The sequence below is a fragment of the Lithobates pipiens genome, unplaced genomic scaffold, assembly GCF_037356315.1.
Source record: "Lithobates pipiens isolate NorthernLeopardFrog02 unplaced genomic scaffold, aLitPip1_a1.2 Scaffold_18, whole genome shotgun sequence".
In the NCBI taxonomy this organism is placed as follows: Eukaryota; Metazoa; Chordata; class Amphibia; order Anura; family Ranidae; genus Lithobates; species Lithobates pipiens.
Window position 1 is genome coordinate 64,030,250 of NW_027507758.1, and position 25,894 is coordinate 64,056,143.

At 43.1% G+C, this 25,894-nt stretch overlaps 1 protein-coding gene across 1 annotated transcript in view; it reads left to right on the forward strand.

Annotated features, from left to right (window-relative positions):
- The window catches only part of RPS6KC1 (ribosomal protein S6 kinase C1), a 249,366-nt gene that overhangs the window by 172,648 nt on the left and 50,824 nt on the right, over positions 1-25,894 (forward strand). Inside the window, exons 10-11 of the mRNA XM_077485761.1 lie at positions 2,037-2,084; positions 4,640-4,772. Of these exons, the coding sequence (XP_077341887.1) occupies positions 2,037-2,084; positions 4,640-4,772 (181 nt within the window). The remainder of the gene's footprint in view (positions 1-2,036; positions 2,085-4,639; positions 4,773-25,894) is intronic.

Sequence of the window (25,894 nt, forward strand, 5' to 3'; positions counted from 1 at the left end):
CTTGAATCATCAGTTCTTATATAGAATAGGGCTGTGTAAACACCAGAAAATTCCATAAAGTAGCCAGACACTGTAAAAGCGTGCCAAACGGTAGCCGTATGCAAGCTGTGATATGCTTTGAGAAAAAGTGAAAAATATATATGTAAGGTGTTATCCAAGACACCAGCAAAAGCTTGTTCTTTAAAGTCAACCATACTATTAGTATACTTGTATGTATATCCCAAACCTTTCTATTCTTTCTATTTTTTTTTCTAGTTTTAGATTTGGATAGATTTGGGAAGGGTTAAAACCCCTTAATTTTTTTCCCCCCCATCTTTACCCCACCAGGGAGATTTCCCTTCACTTCCTGTCTTAATGACAACAGGAAGTGAAAGGAAAGTGATGGGAATTCACCTCATAGATAGTTGTCACTGGTACAAATGTCCTCTTTGGAAACGATAGTTCCTTTTTTTTCTAGTGACAACTGTAAACATTAAAATTTTCCATTACTTTGTTTCAGTTACAGTGGTCAGTAGGTGAAACCGAGAATGTGAATTTACCCAGCAGGGACACACAGCAATGGAAAATGGCACAGAGGTTCTAATCCTTCCCTTGCTCTCTCCAAAATGTAAAAAACAAGTGGCGTAAATACCCGCAGAATCTGTGGCTATCTATGCCCGGAAGTGGCACTGGAGGGGGGGAGGGATCCAATGCGCGGAAGTTCCACTTCAGAGTGGAGCTCCGCTTTAAGTCCAGGCTTTGACTAGGTCACTCCAAAACCTAAATTTTGCTTTGTTTGAACCATTTGGAGGTGGACTTTCTTGTGTTTTTCATATCATTGTCCTACTGCATAACCCAAGTACACTTGAGCTTGAGGTCATGAACTGATGGCTGGACATTCTCCTTTAGGATTTTATGGTAGAGCTCAGAATGCATGGTTCCATCGATTATGGTAAGTTGTCCAGGTTCTGAAGCTGCAAAGCAGCCCCAGACCATCACGCTACCACCACCATGTCTGACTGTTGGTATGATGTTCCTGTTAAGAAATGCTGTATTAGTTTTATGCCAGATGTAACGGGACGCACACCTTCCGAAAAGTAAAATTTTTGTCTCATGAGTCCACGGAATACTTGCCTAAAAGTCTTGAGAATAATCAAGATGTTTTTGGTAAACGTGAGATGAGCCTTTGTGTTCTTTTTGGTCAGCATGGTTTTGGCCTTGGAACTCTCCCATGGATGACATTTTTGCCCAGTCTCTTTCTTATTGTTGAATCATGAACACTGATCTTGCCTGAGGCAAGTGAGGCCTGCAGTTCTTTCAATGTTGTACTGTGTTCTTTTATGACCTCCTGGATGAGTCGTCATGCTCTTGGGAGAATTTTTGTAGGCCGGTCACTCCTGGGAAGGTTCACCACTGTTCCAAGTTATCTCCATTTGTGGATAATGGCTCACTGGAGTTCCAAAGGCTTAGAAATGGCTTTGAAGCCCTTCCTAGAACGATACATGTACATTCATTTTTTTCTAATATGTTCTTGATTTTTTTTTTTTTTTTAGATTGTGGCATGATGTGTGGCTTTTTGTGATCTGTTAGCGTGTTTCACTTTGTCAGACAGCTTCTATTTATGTGATTTCTTGATTCAATAGGTCTGGCAGTAATCAGGCCTGGATGTGGCAAGTGAAATTTAACTCAGCTTTCCCAAAAATTGTGGTTAATCACAGTTCATTCACGATTCAGCATGGGAGGGGGCAATTACTTTTTCACATAGGGCCAGGCAGGTTTGAACAGCTTTTTCCCCCCTTAATAAATGAAAAAATAATTAAAAAACTGCATCTTGGATTTACTTGGGTTATTTTTGTGTAATATTAAGATTTGTTTGACCCGAATCATTTAAGTGTGAGAAATATGCAAAAAAAAAAAAAAATCAGGAAGGAGGCAAATACTTTTCACGCAACTGTATAGTGCCGATATGGTGAAGACTTTGACGTTTAATTATACATGCAAGCTTTGTCATTTGCAAAGTCTTTCTTGCAATAAATGTATTCTTCTATTCCGTCTAGGTCCTGCTAGTTTTGGATACAAGGACTCAAGAGACCTTTATTTTAAAAGTAAGTACAAATAAATCTGGAATATTGTTGCAACTTTTTGTTTACCTTCCTGCCTTATTATCCTACAACCTGCTAGCTGATTCCAACAAGTCAAAGGTCCCGTAAAGGAAACGTAAAGGCATAGCTCACTTTAACCATTCATTATGCTGCAAGGACCTTGATGACCAGCTCAATGTTTCATTGCATTTGGAGCAGCCCCATGAATGATGGTAAGAGATGCTCCATTGGGAGGTGCTGGCTTCTACATATGTAGGCGCAGCTGATGCTTCTTTACAATTTTGAAAGGGTTTTGTCAGGAGAAACTTCTTAAAGCAGACCTTTTACTATAAGGGCTTGTGTTGACTAGTTCATCCCTCTATACAAGTCTATGGGAATGCAAAAGAAACTTAAAGGAGGTCAAAGGCAGGTCAAATTCACCTGTAATGAATTGTGAACAACCTTAGAGTCTTAAGCTAATGTCAAAAGCATGCTGTATTTGTCAGCATATATAAAAGCACATTGACACAGGCCCTAAGTGACAAGTTAAAGTTTGTGCATACCTGAGTGTTAGCGCCATTGCCAAACCAGTTTAAAGCTGACCATAAACTACTTTTTATTTTTTAAGTTAAATGGGGGTAAAAAATCTAACAGATTCCACCATCCAGTGCGTATGGGAGAAACCCCCTACTGGGCTGTTGTATTCTGACAGCTGCAGGCGGCGGCTGTCTGAATACCCAAACAGCGGCTAAACTGTCTGATATTCGAATAGTGTACAGCCAGTTTTGGTAGCTAGAAAATCTTTTGCTGCAGAGTGTTCCTAAAGCGGAGGACCACCTTCTGGTTTCCACTTAGGCTCCATTAAAATTAATCTTGAGAAACACTCCTCTGATAATGCAATGAAAACATAGAAACAGAAAAGTGACAGCAGAAAAAAGACTGAGTGGTCTATTAAGTCTGCCTGTTAACTTTTTTTGTCTAAGTATAGATCTATGATTGCCCCAAGTATGTTTGAAACCACTTACTGTTGTCTGACGCACTACCTCTGTTTGAAATGTTATTCCAAGCATCAACTACCCTTTCATTAAAGTAATACTTTCTAAGATTAATTTTGAACTTTCCTCCAGTTAGTTTGTGGTCTCAGTAGGTAATTGAGGGCCCAAAATGCATAATGGAATACATTGAGGGCATTTCTCAGCATCAACATTCCGCAGACAAAATTGGCACAATACATAGTTTCATAGTTAGTAAGGTTGAGTAAAGACACCAGTCCATACAGTTCAACCTGAGTGAGTGTCTACAATTGTCCCCATCCCTGTACATTTTACACTCACATGGATCCCTACCCTCAAGGAGCCCACAATCCAAGGTCCCCATTCATATACTAGGGCCAATTTGGGACAGAAGCCAATTAACCTATCTGCATGTCTTTGGATTTTGGGAGGAAACCGTAGTACCCAGAGGAAACCCATGCAGGCACAGGGAGAACATGCAAACTCCAGGCAAGTAGTGTTGTGGTTGGGATTTGAACCAGTGACCCTTCTTACTGCTAGGTGAGAGTGCTGCCCACTACACCACTGTGCCGCCAATACAGGCTGCCTAGGTTTCAGGGGCTCCTGATGCACCCTGCAGTGATGGATTCTCCTAGTATAGCCGGCCATAGATGGAACAATTTTCTTTCCTGCAACCACAGGCCCTATGGTAGGGACCCCACCCCCCACCAATCAACACTGACTGTGTTAATGAGGGGGAAATCCCTGCCCTGGAGACATTGTGTTCTCCCAGCGGGGAAGCCATCCTTGCCAGGAGAACACAGTGATTATTGCTAGCATCTATAACAGATCTAAAATCCAATTGGCTGGTGGTATCCAAGTTGATCGATCAACTTGGGTACAACCAGCCTTCCCATACATGGTTCAAATCTCTGCTGAACCAGCAGAGATCCGTACCATCTATGGCCAGCTTAACAATGCCTAATAATCACATATGAGCCTATTTTAACATGTCAGCTGTGGTGACAGGTTTGCATTAAATCATTTGTTGTAGCGGTTGTACATTTCCTAACCCCCACCAGACAAAATGACAGCTGACTTCTGATTTGTTGCTGTAGGTTATGCATAAGGTTTTCCTTTCCTATCTGGTCCATTGAACGTTTGTGTTAGAAAGCATAGCTAGGTTGGTATGTCTAAACTAAAGAATCAGATCATTGGTTCGTCAAGCCTTCTAAAGCTAGGACCTGTCTTCCAGTGTGTGCACAGAAAATAAAAACACAGAGAGAGAGGTCACCAGCAGAGTACACAAAGTGTCACTCTGATAACTTAGTTTGAGAGTGAGATTCTAATAGAAACGTTGACCCGTGTAATTGATTTTAATGGTAGCTTTGTGCCATCTTCTGTTCTCTGGATACCTGCCAGATGCCATCAGCCGAGCCTCTGGGGATTGAAGGACATGGAGGAGCAGATGAGCGGCTTTTCTAATGCCCACAGTAGCTCAGATAGATTATTTTGGTTGATAAACAGAAAGCACAGCAGGATCCAAAGGAAGCTCAGGGTACAACTGACCTTTCTGTTCTCTGTCAGGGTCTGAGGAAAAGCAGCGAGGAGTCTGGGAGCAGAAAGACCATTATTCCCCGCTGCGTGCCCAACATGGTCTGCCTGCGCAAGTACATCATCTCCGAGGAATCTGTGTATCTAGTGCTGCAGCATGCCGAAGGTCAGTGGCTGTATCAAAGACTCCTGGAAATACTGTACATCTATTGACCAATTAATCCAGGGTCTTCTCAAGCTGTCCTCTTCTTGCTTATTATAATGTGTGTTCCAGCATAATAAATATAATAACTGACATAATAGGATTCATAATCAGATCATTGATGTGATGAAAGGGAATATATTTATGATCACATGTATAGCTTGTACTTCCTGCTGAGTGCAGTGGCTGTTCTTTACTGTTCTTCAATTTCTCTCTCTCTCCATCTGCACACACACGTTAGTATTCCGGGTCCTCACCATCCATCTGGGTCCCTCCCTCAAACTCACGTGGTCGATGTTCGGCTTCCCTTCTCTTTTGATTTAGGAGGTGTAATGGACAGAGATGGTTTGAGGAGTTTTGTCTGCATCTGGTTTTAGTGTGGAGGAAGCCTGGAGCGGAGCACAACTTACAGTACTCAAAGACATTGGGACAAATAGTCAGTGGCCTATTCTTTATCACAACAGCAGTTGTTTGGAGTTTCTAACTGAATGCTGGGTAGACAATAAAAACATGGAACAGCAATCATGTAAAAAATGAAACCCATGTCATAAATGATTACACTTCTATGTACTGCTAGACACTTTAATTTCCACTTTGCCTTCACTCCTCAAACCCCCCTTCCCTTCCCTTTACCCATAACTTATTCTTGCAGCCACGATGCAGTAATCGTGTTGATGCTGCTCATGTAATGACTTTCAATAGACTTGAGTGGTACTGGCCCATTGAAGTCTACAAAGTTACTGTGCAAGGGTGGGCAGTATTGAACAAGGGATTCGCTTAGAATAGGTTAGAGGCTGGGGAGGGCAGGCCAAGGAGTTTTCATTCTAAGGTGAACATTTCTTTTAAATAAAATCTCATCTTCATTTTTTTTTTTCAAGCATGGTATACCTGAATAACAAAACAACAAAATCCTGTGAGCCTTAAGGAACCCCCTAGCAATCTGCCACTATCAAACTGCAAACGTTAAACACGTTTCATATGTTCGTGCACAATAAAAACTAAAATAAATATATGCTGCGCTGGAATGGCTATGCACTAAATAACCACTTCAGCCCCGGACCATTTTGCTGGTCAAAGACCAGACCAGTTTTTGCGATTCAGCACTGCGTCGCTTTTACTGACAATTGCGCGGTCATGCGACATGGCTCCCAAACAAAATTGACGTCCTTTTTTTCCCACGAATAGAGCTTTCTTTTGGTGGTATTTGATCACCCCTGCGGTTTTTATTTTTTGTGCTATAAACAAAAATAGAGCGACAATTTTGAAACAAAAAACGCATTATTTTCTACTTTTTGTTATAATAAATACCCCCCAAAAATATATAAAAAAAACATTTTTTTCCCTCAGTTTAGGCCGATACGTATTCTTCTACATATTTTTGGTAACACGATTTATTGATTGGTTTGCGCAAAAGTTATAGCGTTTACAAAATAGGGGATAGTTTTATGGCATTTTTATTAATAATTCTTTTTTACTAGTAATGGCGGCGATCAGCGATTTTTATTGTAACTGCGACATTATGGCAGACACATCGGACATTTTTGACACATTTTTGGGACCATTGTCATTTATACAGCAATCACTGCTATATAAATGCAGTGATTCCTGTGTAAATGACACTGGCAGTGAAGGGGTTAACCAGTGGGTGGCAGTGTAGGGGTTAAGTGTTTCTAGGGGTGTGTTACTAACTGTTGGGGGCTGGGCTTTCATTTAGTGAACACTGATCTCTGCTCCAATCACATGGAGCAGAGATCAGCGTCACTATTTGCTAGGCAGAACGGTGAGATGTTGTTTACAATGGCATCTCTCCGTTCAGCCGCCCCGTGAGACGATCGCAGGTAGGCCCGCGGCGATCGAGTCCGCGGGACCCGCGACCGGACTCACGGGGGTCCCGACCAGCACGCGAGTGCGCCGGCGGTGGCGCGCTCGCGATGGCAGGGCGACATTGGAGATTGGACGTACCTGTATGCCAATATGCCTGCCCGTGCCATTCTGCCGATGTACATCGGCGTGCGCTGGTCGGGAACCGGATAATCTGTATCTTAATCTATAGTTGTAGATCCACAAGAATATAATAGTGTGCATAAAATAATAAACATACAACTTGTGTAAAGTGCAAGTGCAAAATATAGCTAAACAAATAATGTGCACAAAATCTGTAAACGCACAACAAAAACTATGACTAAATATAAAGTACACAAATGCCAAGGTGCCATGCACAATAACACACCAGGAAATAAAATATCAATAATAATACTAATAAATGAAAAAAGTCCAAATGCATACATATGTGATAGCAAACATGTATAAATAAATAAAAGACATGTAAGAAAAAGTGCAAGTGCATAAACCATACAAGTGACTCTATTATATTAAAAAGCAGTTCTTTGTGGCAGCCTGTCTCGGGCTGTGATAAAAAACACACAAAATGTTGATGTGAGACCAGATGCAGGTGACGTGATCTCCAGTGACCATACTATTGACATGCTTGTTACACCCAACCGTGGCTCTGAATCATGCATAGGTGAAATCCGGGAACCCTTTATGGTAATAAGTAGGGATGAGCTTGCCGTTCGACTCAAACGCATGTTCGACTCGGACATCGGCCGCTCGTCTGTTTGGTGAATTCAGAACTTTGTGGAACACAGTTTTTTTACACTTGCATTATGTGTTGGCATGGCCATGTGACAGGGTGACATTGCAAGAACTCAGTTGGAAGACAGCTGTCATGCAACAAGATGTGCCTAATCAAAGACCTTCAGAGCATAATCACCAGGTTGTAATTGAAGGAAAGTGCCCTGAAAACGAATTTACAGTAACATGATAAAAAATGTTGTCAGAATTTACTATTTTAGTGATTGGGTTGAAAGTTGAAGTCCACCCTAACACTAAAATCTCTAAATCTATTAGCATCCACATTCTAAGACTAACCTATCTAGCCCAGTAAAGAAGAAATCACTATACATACCATTTTTGAAGCCAATCCGGTCCCACGCTCAGCTGTCAGTGGCGGCGGCACTGTGGAGGCAGGTGAAGAAGAGGCAGCCAACAATGGAAGCCCCATAGTAACTCTGGATGACGTCACTTCCCATCTGTTGTCGGCTGTCTCCTCTCCAAAGCTTCCATTGTTGGAGACTGGATCTGAGCAGTTTCAAAAAAGGTATGTATAGCAATTTCTTCTTTACAGGGTTAGATAGTCTTAGATTGTTGATGCCTGAAGATTTTGAGATTTTAGTGTTCGGGTGGACTTCCACTTTAAATCTTTACATTTTGCTTAGCTCAAGAATGAAGTATCTGCATTAGTGAGAGGTTAGAAATAATTAAATACTAAGTTCACCTTTTAAAACAAAATACATGCACATGTTTTTGGAGATAAAAAATGTGCCTTTCACTCCGCCTACTGGAGCTTACTCGTGGGGATGGGCCCATCCTCATGAGTAAGTTCCAGTGGGCAAAGTGAAACACGTTGGGGGCATGGCCCGGCGATGGTCCAGGTTGCGACTACCACTTGTCTACACATAGTAGGTCTTGTTCTGATATGCAGGTCCTGGGATCCTCTGCTCTTATCCATCTGGTGCAATGGCAGAGAGAAATTGTAGTGTCAAATGGGACAGCAGCTGCAGGGGAGAGGATCCTCCACGTGCTGTCATGGGTTGGTAAGGGGGGCAAAGGTGGGTGCTGCATAGTAACAGCTTACACCCTAAATATGATGTAACATGTTACGAAAGGTAGACTTTTATACTTTAATGCATTTAAAAAAATTGTTTTGGTTACTTTTAATTGCCCAAGCGAGAGGAGGAACAAGTGCTTGGGTCAGCCCAGTCAATTATGGTTAGGGGCAGGGCATACGCGGGACAATTTTTTTAAATTTTTTGGCTTTGAAACTACTACACCAAACTTCTTCTTTTTTTTTTTTGTTAGCCCTGTTCTTGCCAGTTGGAGTTAAATGTGCCATGGAAAGTCAGCACAAAACTAAGCAGTTGTCCAGAAGCACCCTTAAAGCTTTGTTTCATCTGGCTGCATTGAATATTAGAAAACATATTTCTTTCTTCTCTATTGAGCGACACATGAAGATAACCCTCTTAATTTTACCAACATGCCTCAGTTTTTTATTAGTGTCCTAGGAGAATGGACATCTTATCTTTAGCTGTCCTGTGTCGAAGACCATCTTATTTTTGCTAGCACCTTTTTTTCTTACTTTTCTTACTTTTTACAGATTTTCTTCCAGCTGTCTGGTGTGGTTGTCCTCACCTGGTCTTTGGAGAGTGTGTCTGGACCCTGCTGGGATAGGCTGGAAGTGAACTTCAGACACTGGGTTTCACGTAGGGCAATTTTCAGACTCCTTTCCTAAAAGAGCTGCAGAGTGATTTCCAGGTCCAGACCTGCTGGCTTTGCCAGTGTTTTCCCTGTCTTTGAAGACTCACTTTGTGCATAAGCCTGATGGGCCAACTGCAAAGAGCTACCTCAATTACATAGGCCACAAGGCACCTTAAAATTCCTGTTCTTCACCGGTGTTGCTGCAGAAGGGGTTACCACTGATGTAATCTGTTCTTCACTCTTTCCTGCCGTATGTCCCTGCTTATGGAGAGCTACTTTGAAATTCAATCTGCAATTCATTTCTGACTTTGACAACTGCAGGCAGACCAACCCTTACTAGCTACAAGCTGTCTGGGGTTCTTGTGTACCTAAAGCTTTGCCTCCTAAGCTGGCCATAGATAGTTTGAATCCCAACCGGTTCAAAATGGACTGGCCCAGGTTCGATCCTTCTATGGGCAGACTGATAGTACCCAAGGCAACACAAGCAGCCCCAAAGCCTTTGGGGCTGCTTACAGTGTGTCAACTGATGGTTCTGATGTCAGTAGTCTGGAATTCTACTGCCTTTAGAGTCTGTTCCATCATTAAAATCTTCTTTAACTTTGTCGGGTGTGGCTGGTTCCTCTGCTCTTTAGGCTGAGATTTTTATACAGTCATGCAAGACTTTATGGCCCAAATTCCCTGTTATTTGCTGTCTCTGACCACAGAGGCTACAAGCACACTCCCACATCTTCTCCCACAGGTTATGTATCTTATTTACCCACTGCCTTGCCAGCTTCTGAGCCATTAGCCGATGAGAGTCTGAGTCACTCCAATTTTTGACTGATAAGATTGCCCCGTGGTACCACTATTGCAGTCCACTGCCATTACAGCCAAATTAAGAGACTATTTATTATCAGTGCCATGCACACCACTCTGAGACTTGTTGCTTCTAGTTCTTTTTCAGTCATGGGTCCTTTTTAGCCTTGTACCTATTTGGGGAGAATCTTATACAAAAGTGGTTCACCTCCTCTGTAGATCCAGCTGTGTCCCGTCTTAAAAAAGCAACTACTATATCAGTGGAGGATGCACTCTTTAAAGACCCAACCAAAGCAGTTGGTAGCCCTCTTTAAAATTCTGTTCTCTCTGACAGGCCCTGCTTTTCATCTCATCTTGGCTGTGACTTTACTGTGACAAACTATGTATGGGTATCTGGTCAAATTCCTTAAGAGATTTTAACACTGCTGCGGTTGATCCATTAAATATAGAACATGTGGCGCAAATGGCTGTAGCTTTCCATTACAGTTTTGACAATTTGCTGAAGGCTTCCTGGCTTTTGCATAGGTCTCCTGTCAATACACATGCTTAGGACACTTTGATTGAAGTGTTGGAGCTTGTTCACGAAGTGTCTAATCTGCATAGCCTTTGAGTGACGGCTCTTTGGATATAGCATTGATACAATTTTTAAGAATGCTACTGATAGCAATAGCACCAATCTTCCCACCACAGCGAAACCTTTGAAGCTTGGCTCCCCTTCCACACACAGGGGTTGGGGCTCAAAGTCTGACAAATCCTCACACCAGCCTTCCTCGACATAAAGTTGTACCCCCACTTTCCAGAGTGCAAGGATGTTTATTTTTTGCAGGTACATCGACAGCTTGCATCTCAGATGCTTAGGTGCAGGAGGTGGTATCCCAGGTCTACAAATTGGAGTGTGATTCCATGCCCCCTCCTCAGCTTCTCACCTGCAAGCTTCCTGTGTCATTGGACAGATCTGAAAATCTCCATCACATTCTCTCAGGTCTTTTAGACCAAACTATCATTTCGCTATTTCCTGTGGCAGGAACGTTTCAAAGGATTTTACTCCAACCTATTCACTGTTCCCAAACAAAAGGGGCATCTGCCTCATCTTAGATTTCAAAGCTCAGAATGCCTTCATTCAAGCTCAGAAATTCCAGCTGGAATCTACTAGGTATGTCATTGCCTCCCTTCACCAGGGAGGCTTTTTGCCATCTGTGAACATTAAAGTCTTGTACCTACATTTCCCAGAGTTTTCAGGGCATTAGCATTAGCTCTGCCTTGTGGGTCCCCTACACTACTGGTTCATTGCCCTGTCTTCAGTTCTCGTCTGCACCTTAAGTCTTCACCAAGGTGCTTGCTACAGTATTAGTTCTACTGCACTGTTGTGGCATTCCCATTCCTAAACAACCTCCTGTTAAGAGAACTGCTGGAATGGGCCTTGTCAGACAGTGGTTTTGAGTGTTCAGACATTACAGCTGTTCAGATGGATCTTGAACCTTTAGAAATTGGTTCTGGAAGCCACTGATTGTTGGAGTACCAGGGTCTATTTCTGCACATAGGCCAGAGTGTGTCTTTCACATTCAAAAGGGTTACTTTAAGACTCACCAATCTGATATTAAAATTCTACAGTACAGGAATCGTCCAACTCTGTGGTTTAATATAGGAGTCTGAAACCTTATGATGGCCTTCTTAGGGAAAGTCCTATTTGCTCAGTTTCAGTTCAGACCTCTACAATGCAACATTGCCTACAGCTGTAAGTTTTCCAGGACCTATGTTGCATTTGGGGGGCATCAGATGTGTACCTTTTGACCTACAGGTTCAGCAACAAATTGTAAAGGTTTGTCTTCAGCTACATGTCCTGGCGGAAGTGGTGGATGCACTGTGGTGGCTCGATGGGATCAGCACACCCTGATCTATGCCCTTTCCCCCTTTCTCCCCTGAAACTACTTCTTTGATTCCTATTGAGGTGGAGGGCATTCCAGCAACCCTTATTGTTCCAAAGTGGATAAAGAGGATATGAAATGCTGATCTGGTGGGCTTTACCAGATTATCAAGATCATTTGTCTCAAGGACCAATTTACCTTCCTTCTTCACAGTTGATAGCTTTAACGACATGGCTGTAGAAGCCCAGGTTTTCAAAGATGGAGCACCTTGAGAATTTGTGATTCCTACAATGCTAAACACTATAAAGGTGTGGAGGGCATTTGGCACAAGTCTTGGCACACTAGGATTTTCTTGGTGGGATGTATCCTCCTCTTCCAGCAGCCTGGTCTAGACCAGTGTTTGGCTCTTAGCAGTATCAAGGGCAAGGTTTCTCTTTGATTAAGACTTTTGTACAGGCAATTTCCTATGTAGCTCCCCCTGTTTGTAGATCTGTGATCTGAATCTGGTTCCTCGCTTCAGAAACTGTCATTTGAATCCATTAGAGACATTCCTCCCTCTGCTTTCACCCACAAGGTGGTATTCCTTGTAGACTTATGTGAGGTGAGTTTTTGAACTGGCGATCTTGTCCTGCCAAAGTAAAAAATCAAAATTCAGTACAATTGGCACTATCTCCAAAAGGCAACCACCAGAGACATCTGACCTGGGAGCTGTGGGAATGGGACCACAAGGACCTGGAGGGGACAGATAAAAGGTAGGTATAGTAAAGATACATTTGATCTATAATGTCACACAAGATGATAGCTGTAAAGAAAAACGTGTGCCTAATTATATTATGTATCTGAATCCAAAAATAAAGTAGAACAAAAGCAACAGTATATTGGTGGACAGAAAAAAACTGATAAATTGTAAATTGTGCTGCTAACAGATGTGCCTGGATAGGTAAACTGAAATGAAGGAGACCTATCTCCAAAGGATCAATTGCAAGGGAGAGAAAAAAAAAGAAAGAAGACAAAAGAGAAAAAGGAAAAAAAAAAGAGAAAAGGGAAAGAAAATAAAACCACCCAAATAACAGGACACTTACCAAAATACGTGAAGGGCATAAAAAACCCACCATCAACTAGAGGACCAAAGTGTTGCTCCATAGTCTGCAGGTAAAAAGAGGGGAAAGCTAGCACTCCTTTCTGTCCCTCCCATTTATATCCCAAAGGGTCACCAATTCTTCCCAATGCCATTTGAAAGCAATCAATAGTGGTTTTTGATTTCACATATGGATGAGGTGGTTTTGGAGCCTGGGACTTTTTGCCTTGGGTAGATTCTGCCCTTCACATCAACATGAAATTTCCTTCTACCGTCTGGATCTATTTCAAGCTGTGAGAGGCTGTATGTTTCCTTTAGAATTTCTCATTCCCATAAGGGTGCTGTGGCTTCTTGTTCCACAATCAGCAGGTGGCCCATCCAGCCTTATAGTATTAAGAATTGTGTTCCTCCCTTTCCTGTTAGGGCACATTGTACTGGATTTGTAAGTATTTCTTGGCCTTTTCAGCATCCAGCTACTGTTTCACAAATTTGCAAGGCTGCTAACTGGTCTTCTGTTCAAGAGTTCTCTAAATTCCACCAGGTGGAGGTTGCAGCCTCATTTGGTGTCTGCTGAAGGCAATCCTTAGTTCTCTGTTATTTTTTTCTTGGGTCTGTTTGGTGTTTGTTTGCTGTGTTGTCCACCCATCAGTTGTAATGCTAGTGAACCACCCAAAGGTGATTGCATTTTTGTCTCTCAATGGTTGAGAAAGAGAAAATAGGATTTTTTGTACTCCCTGTAAAATCCCTTTCTTGCAGTCCATTGAAGGGCACACCCTTCACCCTTTTTATGATTATGCTCTTGGTACTGCTTTGAGGCATTCTGGATATAGAGGGGGTTATTCTGGGCTGCCCTTTTTTATAGTATTTTGTAGTGAGTCCACAAATCCTTTTGAATGTAAATTGAGAAGGCTACATTTAAATGCAAATATATCCAGCACCAAACCTCCGAATAAACTTTTTATACAGTATACACAAAAATACCACATACCGAATACACCAACCAATTCCTACAAAACTATGGCAGCCCAGTACTGAAGGGGTTAACCCATAAGCAGCCATGCTTATGGAGTCATTGTATTCCAGGTGTGACAATTACATTTCATTCGCCACCTGCTCTGCACACGTGGGGAGGAATCGCAGCACAAGAAAGGGACATCACAAGCCGTTTAACTGTACGTAGCACTCTATTTGTGCTTTGTGTCCATATGTGTCGCCGGTGGCTGTATTGTTAGCTGTAATGTTGCTGGATTAATGTGTAGTGTTAAAATGTTAGGCACAAACTCCTCTTGTTAAATAGAAGGCATTCTAATGAAGTCTAGCGGGAATTTCCTTCATTCTTCTCGTGAAACTATTAGTGGGAACGGGCTGGCTTGGCACAAGATTGATAAAAACAGAAGGAAGGAGGATATACAGTAGCTGAATGGCCCTTATATTACAGCTTTAGGCAGAGCAAACTCTACAGAAAACATGGTGCCTCCAGTGATCAGGGGGGTTACTAACTCTCAAGGTGAAAAGTCAGCCTCTGTTAAACTTCTACTACCTTGCTTGGTAGAACTGGAGCAGCAGTAATGACACAAGAACACCTGAAATTTAGTGGAGCTGATTTACAATCGTAAGAAACATACAACAGTGACAGCAGAAGAATCGGTATATTTTTGGACCGTAAAAAGAAACCCCATCAGAACAGAAAAAAAAAAACATATAAGCTCCATGCAGATTTTGTCTGTAGTGGAAACTGAATCCAGCAATATAAAGTTGATGGAGGTTGCAGTCTTTCCCTGGTTGCCAATGCAGGATGTAAAGGGAAGTCTTCACAGTGAAATTATTTAATCCTAAAAAGGAATACTTGCCTTATTGGCACTGGAATTATGTGCCTTTAGCCCTATGCAACATCAAACGTTTGAAAGATTCCTGACATACGGTTGTGAAAATTGCAGTATAGGAGGGCAGTGTTTAAACTATGGAACATAGTACCTTGTATTTTCACAGGATGCTCACATTCCGAGCCATTAAAAAAATAATAATTATGGAAACCATAGGGATTAGGGTAATAGGCCACCCAGGTTCACAAGATGAGTGGCAAGCTGCAAATTAGAGCAAAAAGCAAGTAGGTCCTTAACCCTCCCCTTCATCCCTTCCTTCACATCTGTTTAAATTTACAAAGCAATGATGAATATTTTTGCATGTAAATCTGAAATGATTGCACTGTTTAAATGACACAGTACACAATGTTTAGTATCTGTATATATCCGTTCACTTGTGTCTGACGATTCTATGAGCCAGCTCTCTGGGCACATTGTCTGAATCATTCGAGAGGCGCTTTCATAAAAATTTCCTGAAAATTTTTCTACAGTCGACAGGTCTTTCCTCAACCCTTCCCGGTTGCACAGGCTTGGAATCGGCATGCACACATACTAAGGCCGCGTACACACGGGCGGACTGTTCGCCCAACCTTGTTCGGCAAACAGTTTCATCAAACAGTCCGCTCAAAATTTGCATGAGCGGACTTGCCCACACACGAGCGGACTGTTTGACGAACAAGGTTGGGCAAACAGTTCGCTCAACTTTTGAAATGAACGGACTCGCCCACGTAAGGCGGAGGCAAGTCCGCCCATTTCGAGTGCGTGTACAGGTAGGCGGGGCCCGCGAAGGAGACGTCGCGGGCTCCGCCGCCTGGAATGGGCTTAAAGGGGAACCCCAACGCCGAAAAAAATCGGCGTGGGGGTTCCCCCCAAGTCCACACCAGACCCTTGTCCGAGCACGCTACCCGGCCGGCCAGGAAAGGGGGGGCGAGCGAGCGCGCCCCCCCTCCTGAGCCGTACCAGGCCGCGTGCCCTCAACATGGGGGGGTGCCTTGGGGAAGGGGGGGCCGCGCGGCCCCCCCACCCCAAAGCACCTTGTCCCCATGTTGATGAGGACAAGGGCCTCTTCCCGACAACCCTGGCCGTTGGTTGTCGGGGTCTGCGGGCGGGGGGCTTATCGGAATCCGGGAGCCCCCTTTAAGAAGGGGGCCCCCGGATACCGGCCCCCCACCCTATGTGAATGAGTATGGGGTACAATGTACCCCTACCCATTCACCTGTGAAATAAAGTACAAATAAAAACACAACACAGGGGAAAAAAATATTTTATTGCACAGCTCCGGGGGGTCTTCCGTCTTCGGGGGTCTTCTCGCCGGACTCCTCCGCTATGTGTGTGTAGCTCTTTTGCTAGCGGAGGAGTCCGGCTTTCTTCCTCCCCGCCGCCGGCCTCTTCTCCCGACTTCGGGGGTCTTGTCCCCCTCTTCGGTTCTTCTGCCGGGCCACCGCGCCTGGTCCGGTGGCCCGGTCTTCTGTCGCCGTCTTCCGTTCTTCTGTCGCCGCCTTCGGTTCTTCTGCCGGGCCACCGCGCCTTCTTGTAGCTCTTTTACAGGCGGTGGCCCGGTCTTCTGTCGCCGATGTCGTCGCCGCCGCCGCCGACTTCCGTTCTTGTTCTTCTTGTTCTTCTTGTTCTTCTCCAGGAGATGTTGACACGTCGCTCCCTCCGGCCGGAATGCCAGAGCCGCGCTGTGCGGTCACTTATATAGTGACAATGGGGCGGGGTCACATGGTATATGTCACATGGGTTGGTCACATGGTGACCCCGCCCCCTTACGATGTCATAGTCCCCATGTGACATCAACCCATGTGACCAACCCATGTGACATATACCATGTGACCCCGCCCCATTGTCACTATATAAGTGACCGCACAGCGCGGCTCTGGCATTCCGGCCGGAGGGAGCGACGTGTCAACATCTCCTGGAGAAGAACAAGAAGAACAAGAAGAACAAGAACGGAAGTCGGCGGCGGCGGCGACGACATCGGCGACAGAAGACCGGGCCACCGCCTGTAAAAGAGCTACAAGAAGGCGCGGTGGCCCGGCAGAAGAACCGAAGGCGACAGAAGAACGGAAGACGGCGACAGAAGACCGGGCCACCGGACCAGGCGCGGTGGCCCGGCAGAAGAACCGAAGAGGGGGACAAGACCCCCGAAGTCGGGAGAAGAGGCCGGCGGCGGGGAGGAAGAAAGCCGGACTCCTCCGCTAGCAAAAGAGCTACACACACATAGCGGAGGAGTCCGGCGAGAAGACCCCCGAAGACGGAAGACCCCCCGGAGCTGTGCAATAAAATATTTTTTTCCCCTGTGTTGTGTTTTTATTTGTACTTTATTTCACAGGTGAATGGGTAGGGGTACATTGTACCCCATACTCATTCACATAGGGTGGGGGGCCGGTATCCGGGGGCCCCCTTCTTAAAGGGGGCTCCCGGATTCCGATAAGCCCCCCGCCCGCAGACCCCGACAACCAACGGCCAGGGTTGTCGGGAAGAGGCCCTTGTCCTCATCAACATGGGGACAAGGTGCTTTGGGGTGGGGGGGCCGCGCGGCCCCCCCTTCCCCAAGGCACCCCCCCATGTTGAGGGCACGCGGCCTGGTACGGCTCAGGAGGGGGGGCGCGCTCGCTCGCCCCCCCTTTCCTGGCCGGCCGGGTAGCGTGCTCGGACAAGGGTCTGGTGTGGACTTGGGGGGAACCCCCACGCCGATTTTTTTCGGCGTTGGGGTTCCCCTTTAAGCCCATTCCAGGCGGCGGAGCCCGCGACGTCTCCTTCGCGGGCCCCGCCTACCTGTACACGCGCTCGAAATGGGCGGACTTTCCGAGCGGGAACAGTCCGCTCATTTCGAAAGTACAGCGGACAAGCCCACACACGGGCGGACTGTTCGCTCAAACACAGTTTCAGCGGACAGTTTTTCGGAATTTCCGAAAGACTTTGTCCGTCCAACTGTCCGCTGAAACTGTCCGCTGAAAGCCCACACACGAGCGGACTGTCCGCCCAAACACTGTTCAGCGGACAAGGTTGGGCGAACAGTCCGCCCGTGTGTACGCGGCCTAAGTCCAGTTTAGTCATCAGACAGTTCACCTACCAGTTCAACTTTGACATATGGCAGGAAACTGGAGTACCTAGAGAAAACCCACGCACACACAGGGAGAACATGCAAACTCCAGTGTCTTGGCTGAGATTTGAACTAAGGACCCCAGTATTGGAGGAATAAGTACTACTCCCTACATATTGCATTCTTTCTCCTTATTAGGTTTTCACTAGGATGGATTGTTATTCTTTAGCAAGGTCCTGCACAACAGGTACGGTGGTGAAAATTATTTTTTTTCCCAGAAATTTCAGGGAAAATAGGTTGATTTCCACAAAGTGTCACCCTTTTGGCAAAATATGGGCCTTTCATTAGCTTCATTATTTTTCACAGAGAGAAACAGAAATTCAAATAAAAAAAGTAACACGATAGAACACTAATAACGATCAAAAACACAAAAACTAAAAATAAAACACAAACGCTGCATAAGCTAAATACATAGAAAATATTTTTCCCAAGCAAATTTAGCCCAAGCAGCTCAGTGAGAGAACTTCAGAATTTCTGCTTAGCGAATTTTGACAGCAGTAATTTTGTGGCAAAACTACTGGTAATCACTTTATTCATCTCTACTTTTGTACTGTATGAGTCTGTCTCAGTACAGTAGCCTGCTCTCAGTCTTTTTTCAGTCCCTTATTCATTTTTGGCAAAAATATTAAGAGCAGGATACTGACGTGCACCTTATGATGTTACCATGAGAGCAATATCTCCTGAATAATATCACCCTTATACCCTTGACGTAAAAGAAAAAGCTTTAACAAAATTGTAGATATGATTTAGTTTAGCTCTGAAATTCTGAAAGCCATATTGCCATTTCTTTTGACGCCTTATAACTAGCTCTCTCTTTATATGATATTGCAGATTGTCCGTATTAAAGCTTTAACATCTGTCCTCACAAGCCTCTTTATGACCGACTGGTGCCTTTACTGGTCCTTATCTATAGCAGCCATGTTTCCATAAGGCAGCCAGATTTTCTGGTACTTGGCTGCCCCCAGGTCTTCCGTATGAAGCTCCAGATGTTCACTGACAAGGCACACTTGGTGCTGAGCTAACAGGCAGGAAGAAGCAGAAGTTGGTCAAACTTTGGGTTGGCTTCATTACTAGAAGCAAGAATCATTAAACAATTAGGTCACAACTGAAGGTCAAGAAGGATTCAGTTTATTTTTGAAGATACAGTTTGATAAAAAAAATATTAATGTATGCGAGTGTGTTTATCTAAAAGCGATCGTACAGTGAGACTTCATGGCCAGCTTTGGAAATTTCTTATAGCTAATAATAAGTATGTTCCAGCTTTAATGGATTTTCTAAATTCAAAACTTTTTCTTTTTGTGTTGGATAGAATGGAAGGATTAGAACTGCTGTCAGGTTTTACTATCGTGGGAGGCTTTGTTGGAAAGATTCCTTCTCTTCAGTTCCCCAGGACAGGAAATGAAGGGAAATCTCTCTAACAGCAACACAGGCTGAACTAAAAATGCTAACTACTTTTAGTCCAATCTAATTTTATTAGTTTTATAGATTTCAAGGAACGTAGACAAAAACGTACCATGCAGCAAGAATCGAGGAGCGTGGTAAACCACCACACAGCAGATATGAAGTCATAGATAGGATTGCAGCACTTTTGAGCATTCTAATACCTTGCAACAGAACACATTGAAAAAGAGAACTAGCAACGGCTATTTTAAAATTACTGCTTTTGTCTTGGGGCACAATCAAAGCCATGATGTGTGGGAAATTATGCTTCGACTTTTCTATTGCTCTTATAGATCTCCACATAGACAATAGTCATTGGTGTTGTCACCACAGAGTGCACTGTGGACAGCACAGCAAAATATTCCACGTCCTGTAAATTGTTCAGAGTTTGAGGTTTGGAAAGAATTGACTTTATAGGCATGTTTGAAAGCAATATCACAAAATGTTTTATTTATAACAAGTTGATGGACAGACAATTGTAAAAAACATATACATTGGTGAATGTGGCTAAAAGAGATTCTCAATGGTCTGTCATCTATCTATAGTCCTTGTGGGCTCAATGGATACTACTGGTAGGCCTGAGAAGTCCTGAGCATGGCGATTGCCCCAATACAGTAACATACAAGATAACCTTAATAGGTACAATCCTATGGTAGTTTATAATGGGTAGCAGCAGCCAGCTCAGGAAGTATCAGTTCTGCTTTTCAAGGTGCTTGACTAGTTACGCACTTAATTATGCACTTCTTTTGGAGCTAAATCAATACATATAAAATAAGGTTTGCTGTCAATGAGGCAGAACGACTAATTGGACATAGGCTCCAGTGGGACCAAAGGTCATGCAAGGAGGATGCCCCACAGATGCTCAATAGGGTTTAGGTCTGGAGACATGCTTGGCCAGTCTATCACCTTTACCCTCAGCTTCTTTAGCAAGGCAGTGGTTGTGTTGGAGGTCTGTGTGGGGTCGTTATCATGTTGGAGTACTGCCCTGTGGCCCGGTCTCCGAAGGGAGGGAATCATGCTCTGCTTCAATATGGCAGAGTACATGAAGGCATTCATGAATCCCTCAATGAACTGTAGCTCCCCAGTGCTGGCAGCACTCATGCAGCCCCAGGCAATGACAGCATGCTTGACTGTAGGCAATACACACTTGAGTTGTACTCCTCACCTTGTAGCTGCCACACACGCTTGACACCATCTGAACCAAATAAGTTTATTTTGGTCTCATCAGACTACAGGACCTGATTCCAGTAATACATGTCCTTAGTCTGTTTGTCTTCAGCAAACTGATTGCGGGCTTTCTTGTGCATCATCTTTAGAAGAGGCTTCCTTCTGGGATGACAGCCATGCAAATTAATCTGATGCAGTGTGTGGCGTATGGTCTGAGCACTGACAGGTTGACCCCCACCCCTTAAACCTCTGCAACAATGGCAGCACTCATACGTCTAATTCCCAGAGACAACCTCTGGATATGATGCTGAGCACGTGCACTCAACTGCTTTGGTTGACTGTGGCGAGGCCTGATCTGAATGTAACCTGTCCTCTTAAACCGCTCTATGGTCTTGGCCACTGTGCTGCAGCTCAGTTTCAGGGTCTTGGCAATCTTCTTATAGCCTAGGCCATCTTTATGTAGATCAACAATTCTTTTTTTCAGATCCTCAGAGAGTTATTTGCCATGAGGGGTCATTTGAACTTCCAGTGACCAGTATGAGAGAGTGAGAAGGATAACACCAAATTTAACACACCTGAGACCTTGTAACACTAACGAGTCACATTACACTGGTGAGGGGAAATGGCTAATTGGGTCCAATTTGGACATTTTCACTTAGGGGTGTACTCACTTTTGTTACCAGTGGTTTAGACATGAATGGCTGTGTGTTGAGTTATTTTGAGGGGACAGCAATTTACACTGTTATACAAGCTGTACACTCACTACTTTACATTGTAGCAAAGTGTAATTTCTTCAGTGTTGTCACATGAAAAGATATAAAATAAAAAATGTCAGGGGTGTACTCCCTTTTGTGAGATACTGTATAATCTTATGAGAAGATCTCATGGAAATTTTTTTTTTTCTGAGATGTATCAGCAGATGTAATTTATCAGAGTTTTTTTTTTTTTTATACATATATATCAAGTTGCAGAGGTGAACTTGCCCTTGACTGGCTCGGTGATGTCAGCTGACATACAAGCTGTACACTCACTACTTTACATTGTAGCAAAGTGTCATTTCTTCAGTGTTGTCGCATTAAAATATATAATAAAATATTTACAAAAATGTGAGGGGTGTACTCACTTTTGTGGGATGCTGTATATAGGAATTAAACTTTCTAGTTGACTACTGCTGTTTTTTACACAGTGACGCTGTTTCAAAAGTCCAGATAAACGCAGCATATTCTTATAGCATTGATTAAATCCGTATTTATAATTGGGGCTCCTAGGGATCCATAAATAGGAATGATCATTTACCTGTGCCAATGATGTAGTGCCATTGTTAACAAGATTACAGTAAAATTAAAAAAAAGTTTTCCATGTTATACTGATGATCCGAACAAAAAAAAAATGTCATGCTAAAGCTTTTTTTTTTTCTTCTGTCCTGTATCTATTACAAAATCCATCTATTCAAATATAGCACCAATAAGATTCCTGGCATTGGCCGGTGTTGTATTTGGAATTGATTGCAGCTTGGCAGAAGTAGCCCTGCTTTGTGCGTAATTAATGCCAAACTGTGATTATGGCCACATGCAAATAATGCCAGTTTAAAGATACTGTTAGATGTTCCAGTTCATTGATGATTTTTTTCCCCCGTTATCTTATCCAGTGACAGTGCGCACTTTTTAACATTAATTGATGAGTAAAAAGAAGGCATGTGTTTTTGCAATCCTATATTTTTCTTCCTTTTTTTTTTTTCTTTTAAGCATTATAGCCAGTTCAAGAATGTTTATCACACGTGGAGGAAAAAAGAAAGCTCACTGTGAATGTAATGCAAGTTTATTTGGTGATGGGTGCAGAAATCAGATTAGCCAGGCAGTGACAACTTTGTTGTAGTATTCGAAGTGAAGTATAGGATTTGCACACTACATTTGTTAATTAATTGCTAATTATGATATGTATGTGCTTATTTCGAGGTAAAACTGTAATGTCTTTTCAGGAAGTGCCAATTTGAATTATTTTTATAGAATGCAGCAGAAATGAATTGTTGACATAGTTTTGCTGCTTGTTCTATTGTTTGTAGGTTGTGTTATATACAGATTTGTAAGTGCTCCCTCTTGTGGTCATCTGAATAGCAGGGAATGTGATTAGTATGTATGAAAACCCAAACAACGAACCTCTTTGCTCCCTTTTGGTCTGTTTAAAAATACCATTGCAAGCGTTTTGTTACATCTGTTCACTAGGCAAAATAAATAAAATACCTGTTGATCTTGGTAGAAACCCAGTGAAATCACAAGACCCTGCATAATGTTGTCTTAAAGCAGTCAAAATAAAAAAACACAAAACTCATCACAGGGGATGTAAATTACAGTCAGTAGATGTGTTCTTAATACCTGTTCTGTTATATGAAATCCTCCTCAGTCAGTGTCCCCACAGTTTTTTTTGACCCTGCTGTGCCAAAAGATTAAGGTAACGGTCAACAGAACTGTGGGAGCTGTCCCAGGCGCTCATCAAGAGCTCCGGTACTACAGTTTCTACAAATTAAAAAGAGTCTACGGGTAGGTTATGGGCAGATGATTGAGATTAGAGATGGAAAAGGATTTCCCCTAACAAAAGAGGTATCAACACAAGGGACATGCCCTACTTACTGTAAGTTATGTCCCCTGTGCTGATTTTTGTATTTTTTTTTCTTTACAGCACTCAGCATGCTGGCTTTAAACTGTACACTTTTGTGAACTACAGAACTCATCCTCGCCTATGTTATTGGTATGAGGAGAGTGGAACACGTTCTGTATTCCTAACATACTTCTCGTTGTGGATTGACAATGCTGTTACTACATAGTTACAGTACAGTAAGTGATTGTGGTCACCCTAGAACTGTAACTGTATTGCTGGTAGGGTCACCAAAATGGGAAAAATGCCTGAAAAAGGGCAAGCTAAAAAAGAGGCATCAGCACAAGGGACCCATCCTATTTACTGTAGGTTATGTCTCTTGTGCTGATTTTTGTAGGGTTTTTTTTTACTGCACTTAGGCTTTAAGCAGTACACTTTTGTGGACTACAGCAGTGGTCATCAACCCTGTCTTCGGGGGGCCCAATAACAGGCCAGGTTTTATGTATTACCTTGGGGAGATGCAGACTAGAATACTGCAATCACTGAGCAGCAAATTATATCTCCTGTGATGTATTTCCGTTATCTTGCAAGCCTGGCCTCTTAGTGGGCCCTGAGGACAGGGTTGATGACCACTGGACTACAGAACACATCCTTGTCTATGTTATGGTGACAATGAGAGGAGGAGGTGTTCTGTAAACAACACAAGTCCAAAAACAATTTAAGCGGTAAACTTATTGGAAATCTTCTACCAGACATCTTTCTAAAATGCCATTCAAGGGTGCTGCCTTTCTTAGACTGGGGAGTCCTATGACTACACAGCAAAAAACACACAGTAGGGCACAACCACCTCATGTATTACCATAGATCATTTTTATTTAATCCACATAGATAAATGGATACACACTGAGCTCTGTGGAAAGAGGCGTGACCCCCAAAACGCATCAGTGGCCCAACCATTTTCATTCAGAACATACCGCTATTGTGTTATGGCTGGAGCTGATCAGTTTGGCTTGTTATCTTTTGTTCGCATGTGAGTAACCATTTGTCTATGTGGATTCAATAACAAAAATGATCTATGGTAATGCACAAGGTGGTTGTGCCATCCTGTGTGTTTTTTGGAGGTATTCTGTAGTAATAATTCCTGTTGTGGATTGACAACACTGTTCCTACATATCTACAGTGAAGTAAGTGGCTGTGGTCACCCTAGCACAGGAAGTGTTACTGGTTGGGTCACTAGGTGAAAAAAAATGGGAAATAAATCCAGAAAAAGGAAAGCTAACACAGCCACTGCATCTAAAGAATGGTAAGCTGCAATATAGTAAAGTTATAGACATGTAGGTTATATGCAGCTGCCACATACTGTATCTATGATTTACTATATCCCCGTGTCCCTCAATGGACTCCAAGAAAAGGATTTAAAGTAACTACAACAATGAGTAATAATTTGTCTGTATAGGGCTACGATAGTGAAAAGTCATGGGCATTGTCTAGACAGAGGGTCAGGGGTCCTGCAGTCTCATAGGACAGCCATAGAAGAATGAAAACTCCTCCTACAGGTTTTAACTAGTGCTCTGCTGGACACTGATAGAAGTCACAAGACTGCTCTGGCTGCTGATGAGAAAAGGTATTTAGCAGTTTATATTTACTAAAGAGAGAGGGAGACCAGATATAGTGAATGCAGGGTCCTGGGTTTAGGAACACTTGACAATTATACTTTCTAAAAATAAGCTTTTTTCAGTAAATGGCAATTAGTGGGGAAAGACACCAATAATACAGTACCTGGAGGGTCTACTATTTGCAGAGCCAATAACATTGTCGCTGAAATGCAAGATAATGGGTACATAACATATTAAATAGATACATGTCAACTGTTTTATCTGTCATTATTTTTTTAATGCTGTTCAGCCAATTTTGTGATTATTCGGCACCATTCACACTTAAGGGATGTGATTGCCACCCAACAGCATAGGGACGCCCGTTCACGTAAAGGTCAAGTACCTTTCTTGGCGTTGGGCCAAGCGTGTTTTGCGTTTTCATGTTTTTGCTGCATTATTTTATGTAGAAAATGTGCAACAAAACATGGGACTGCTATCCGCATTTGGGGAGCCGTTAAGAAATAATGGCACTGCAAGCGCATTGCACATTTTGACACATTTTAAGCATGTTTCTGAAAACACAGGCAGAAACGCATAATTCTGCCTGCATTTTCAAAACGCCTCACAGATTTGCCACAATGTGTAGCTAAGCAGTTGATGCTTCTGTTTCCAGTTTTAGCCTTGCAGCTTCTTGTGTGTCACCCGCCTGCAAATTGTGCAGTGAACCAGTTGTATAATGATGAGGACTCATTCTCCAAATGGCATGCAAATGACCCACAAAGCATTACAGCTGAAATGAGAAACACTGGTGTCACTTGGCTGGCTGTGCATCATAAGTGTATGCAAAGCAAAAGAGCGTCAAGTCCCTTAGCAGTTAAAACAGTTCACACTTATGTGTATCAGCTCTGCATTTAGCTGGAGTTCCATAAGTGTTGCGTGGGGTAGATGTTTAAGCAACACAAAAAGATCAGCCAAGTTTACACACGCGGGGACTTCTTCTCTGAACTGAAACCAAGGTGTACTTTACCTTTAACATGCTAGGGAGATTCCCAGGGGTTATTAGATGCAAGCATTCCTTTTTTTTTTTTCTTTTTTTTTTTTTAAATAACTTCACCATTCTCCACACCTGTCATTCATGGCATGCATACTGCTACCTTTTGTCAAGATAGAGGTTAGTAACTCAGAATGAAACAAATACAGTGGCATCTGCATCATGCAGTATGTTCATTATGAGTTTGTCTCCCTTTTACCCTAGGTTCACACCTATGT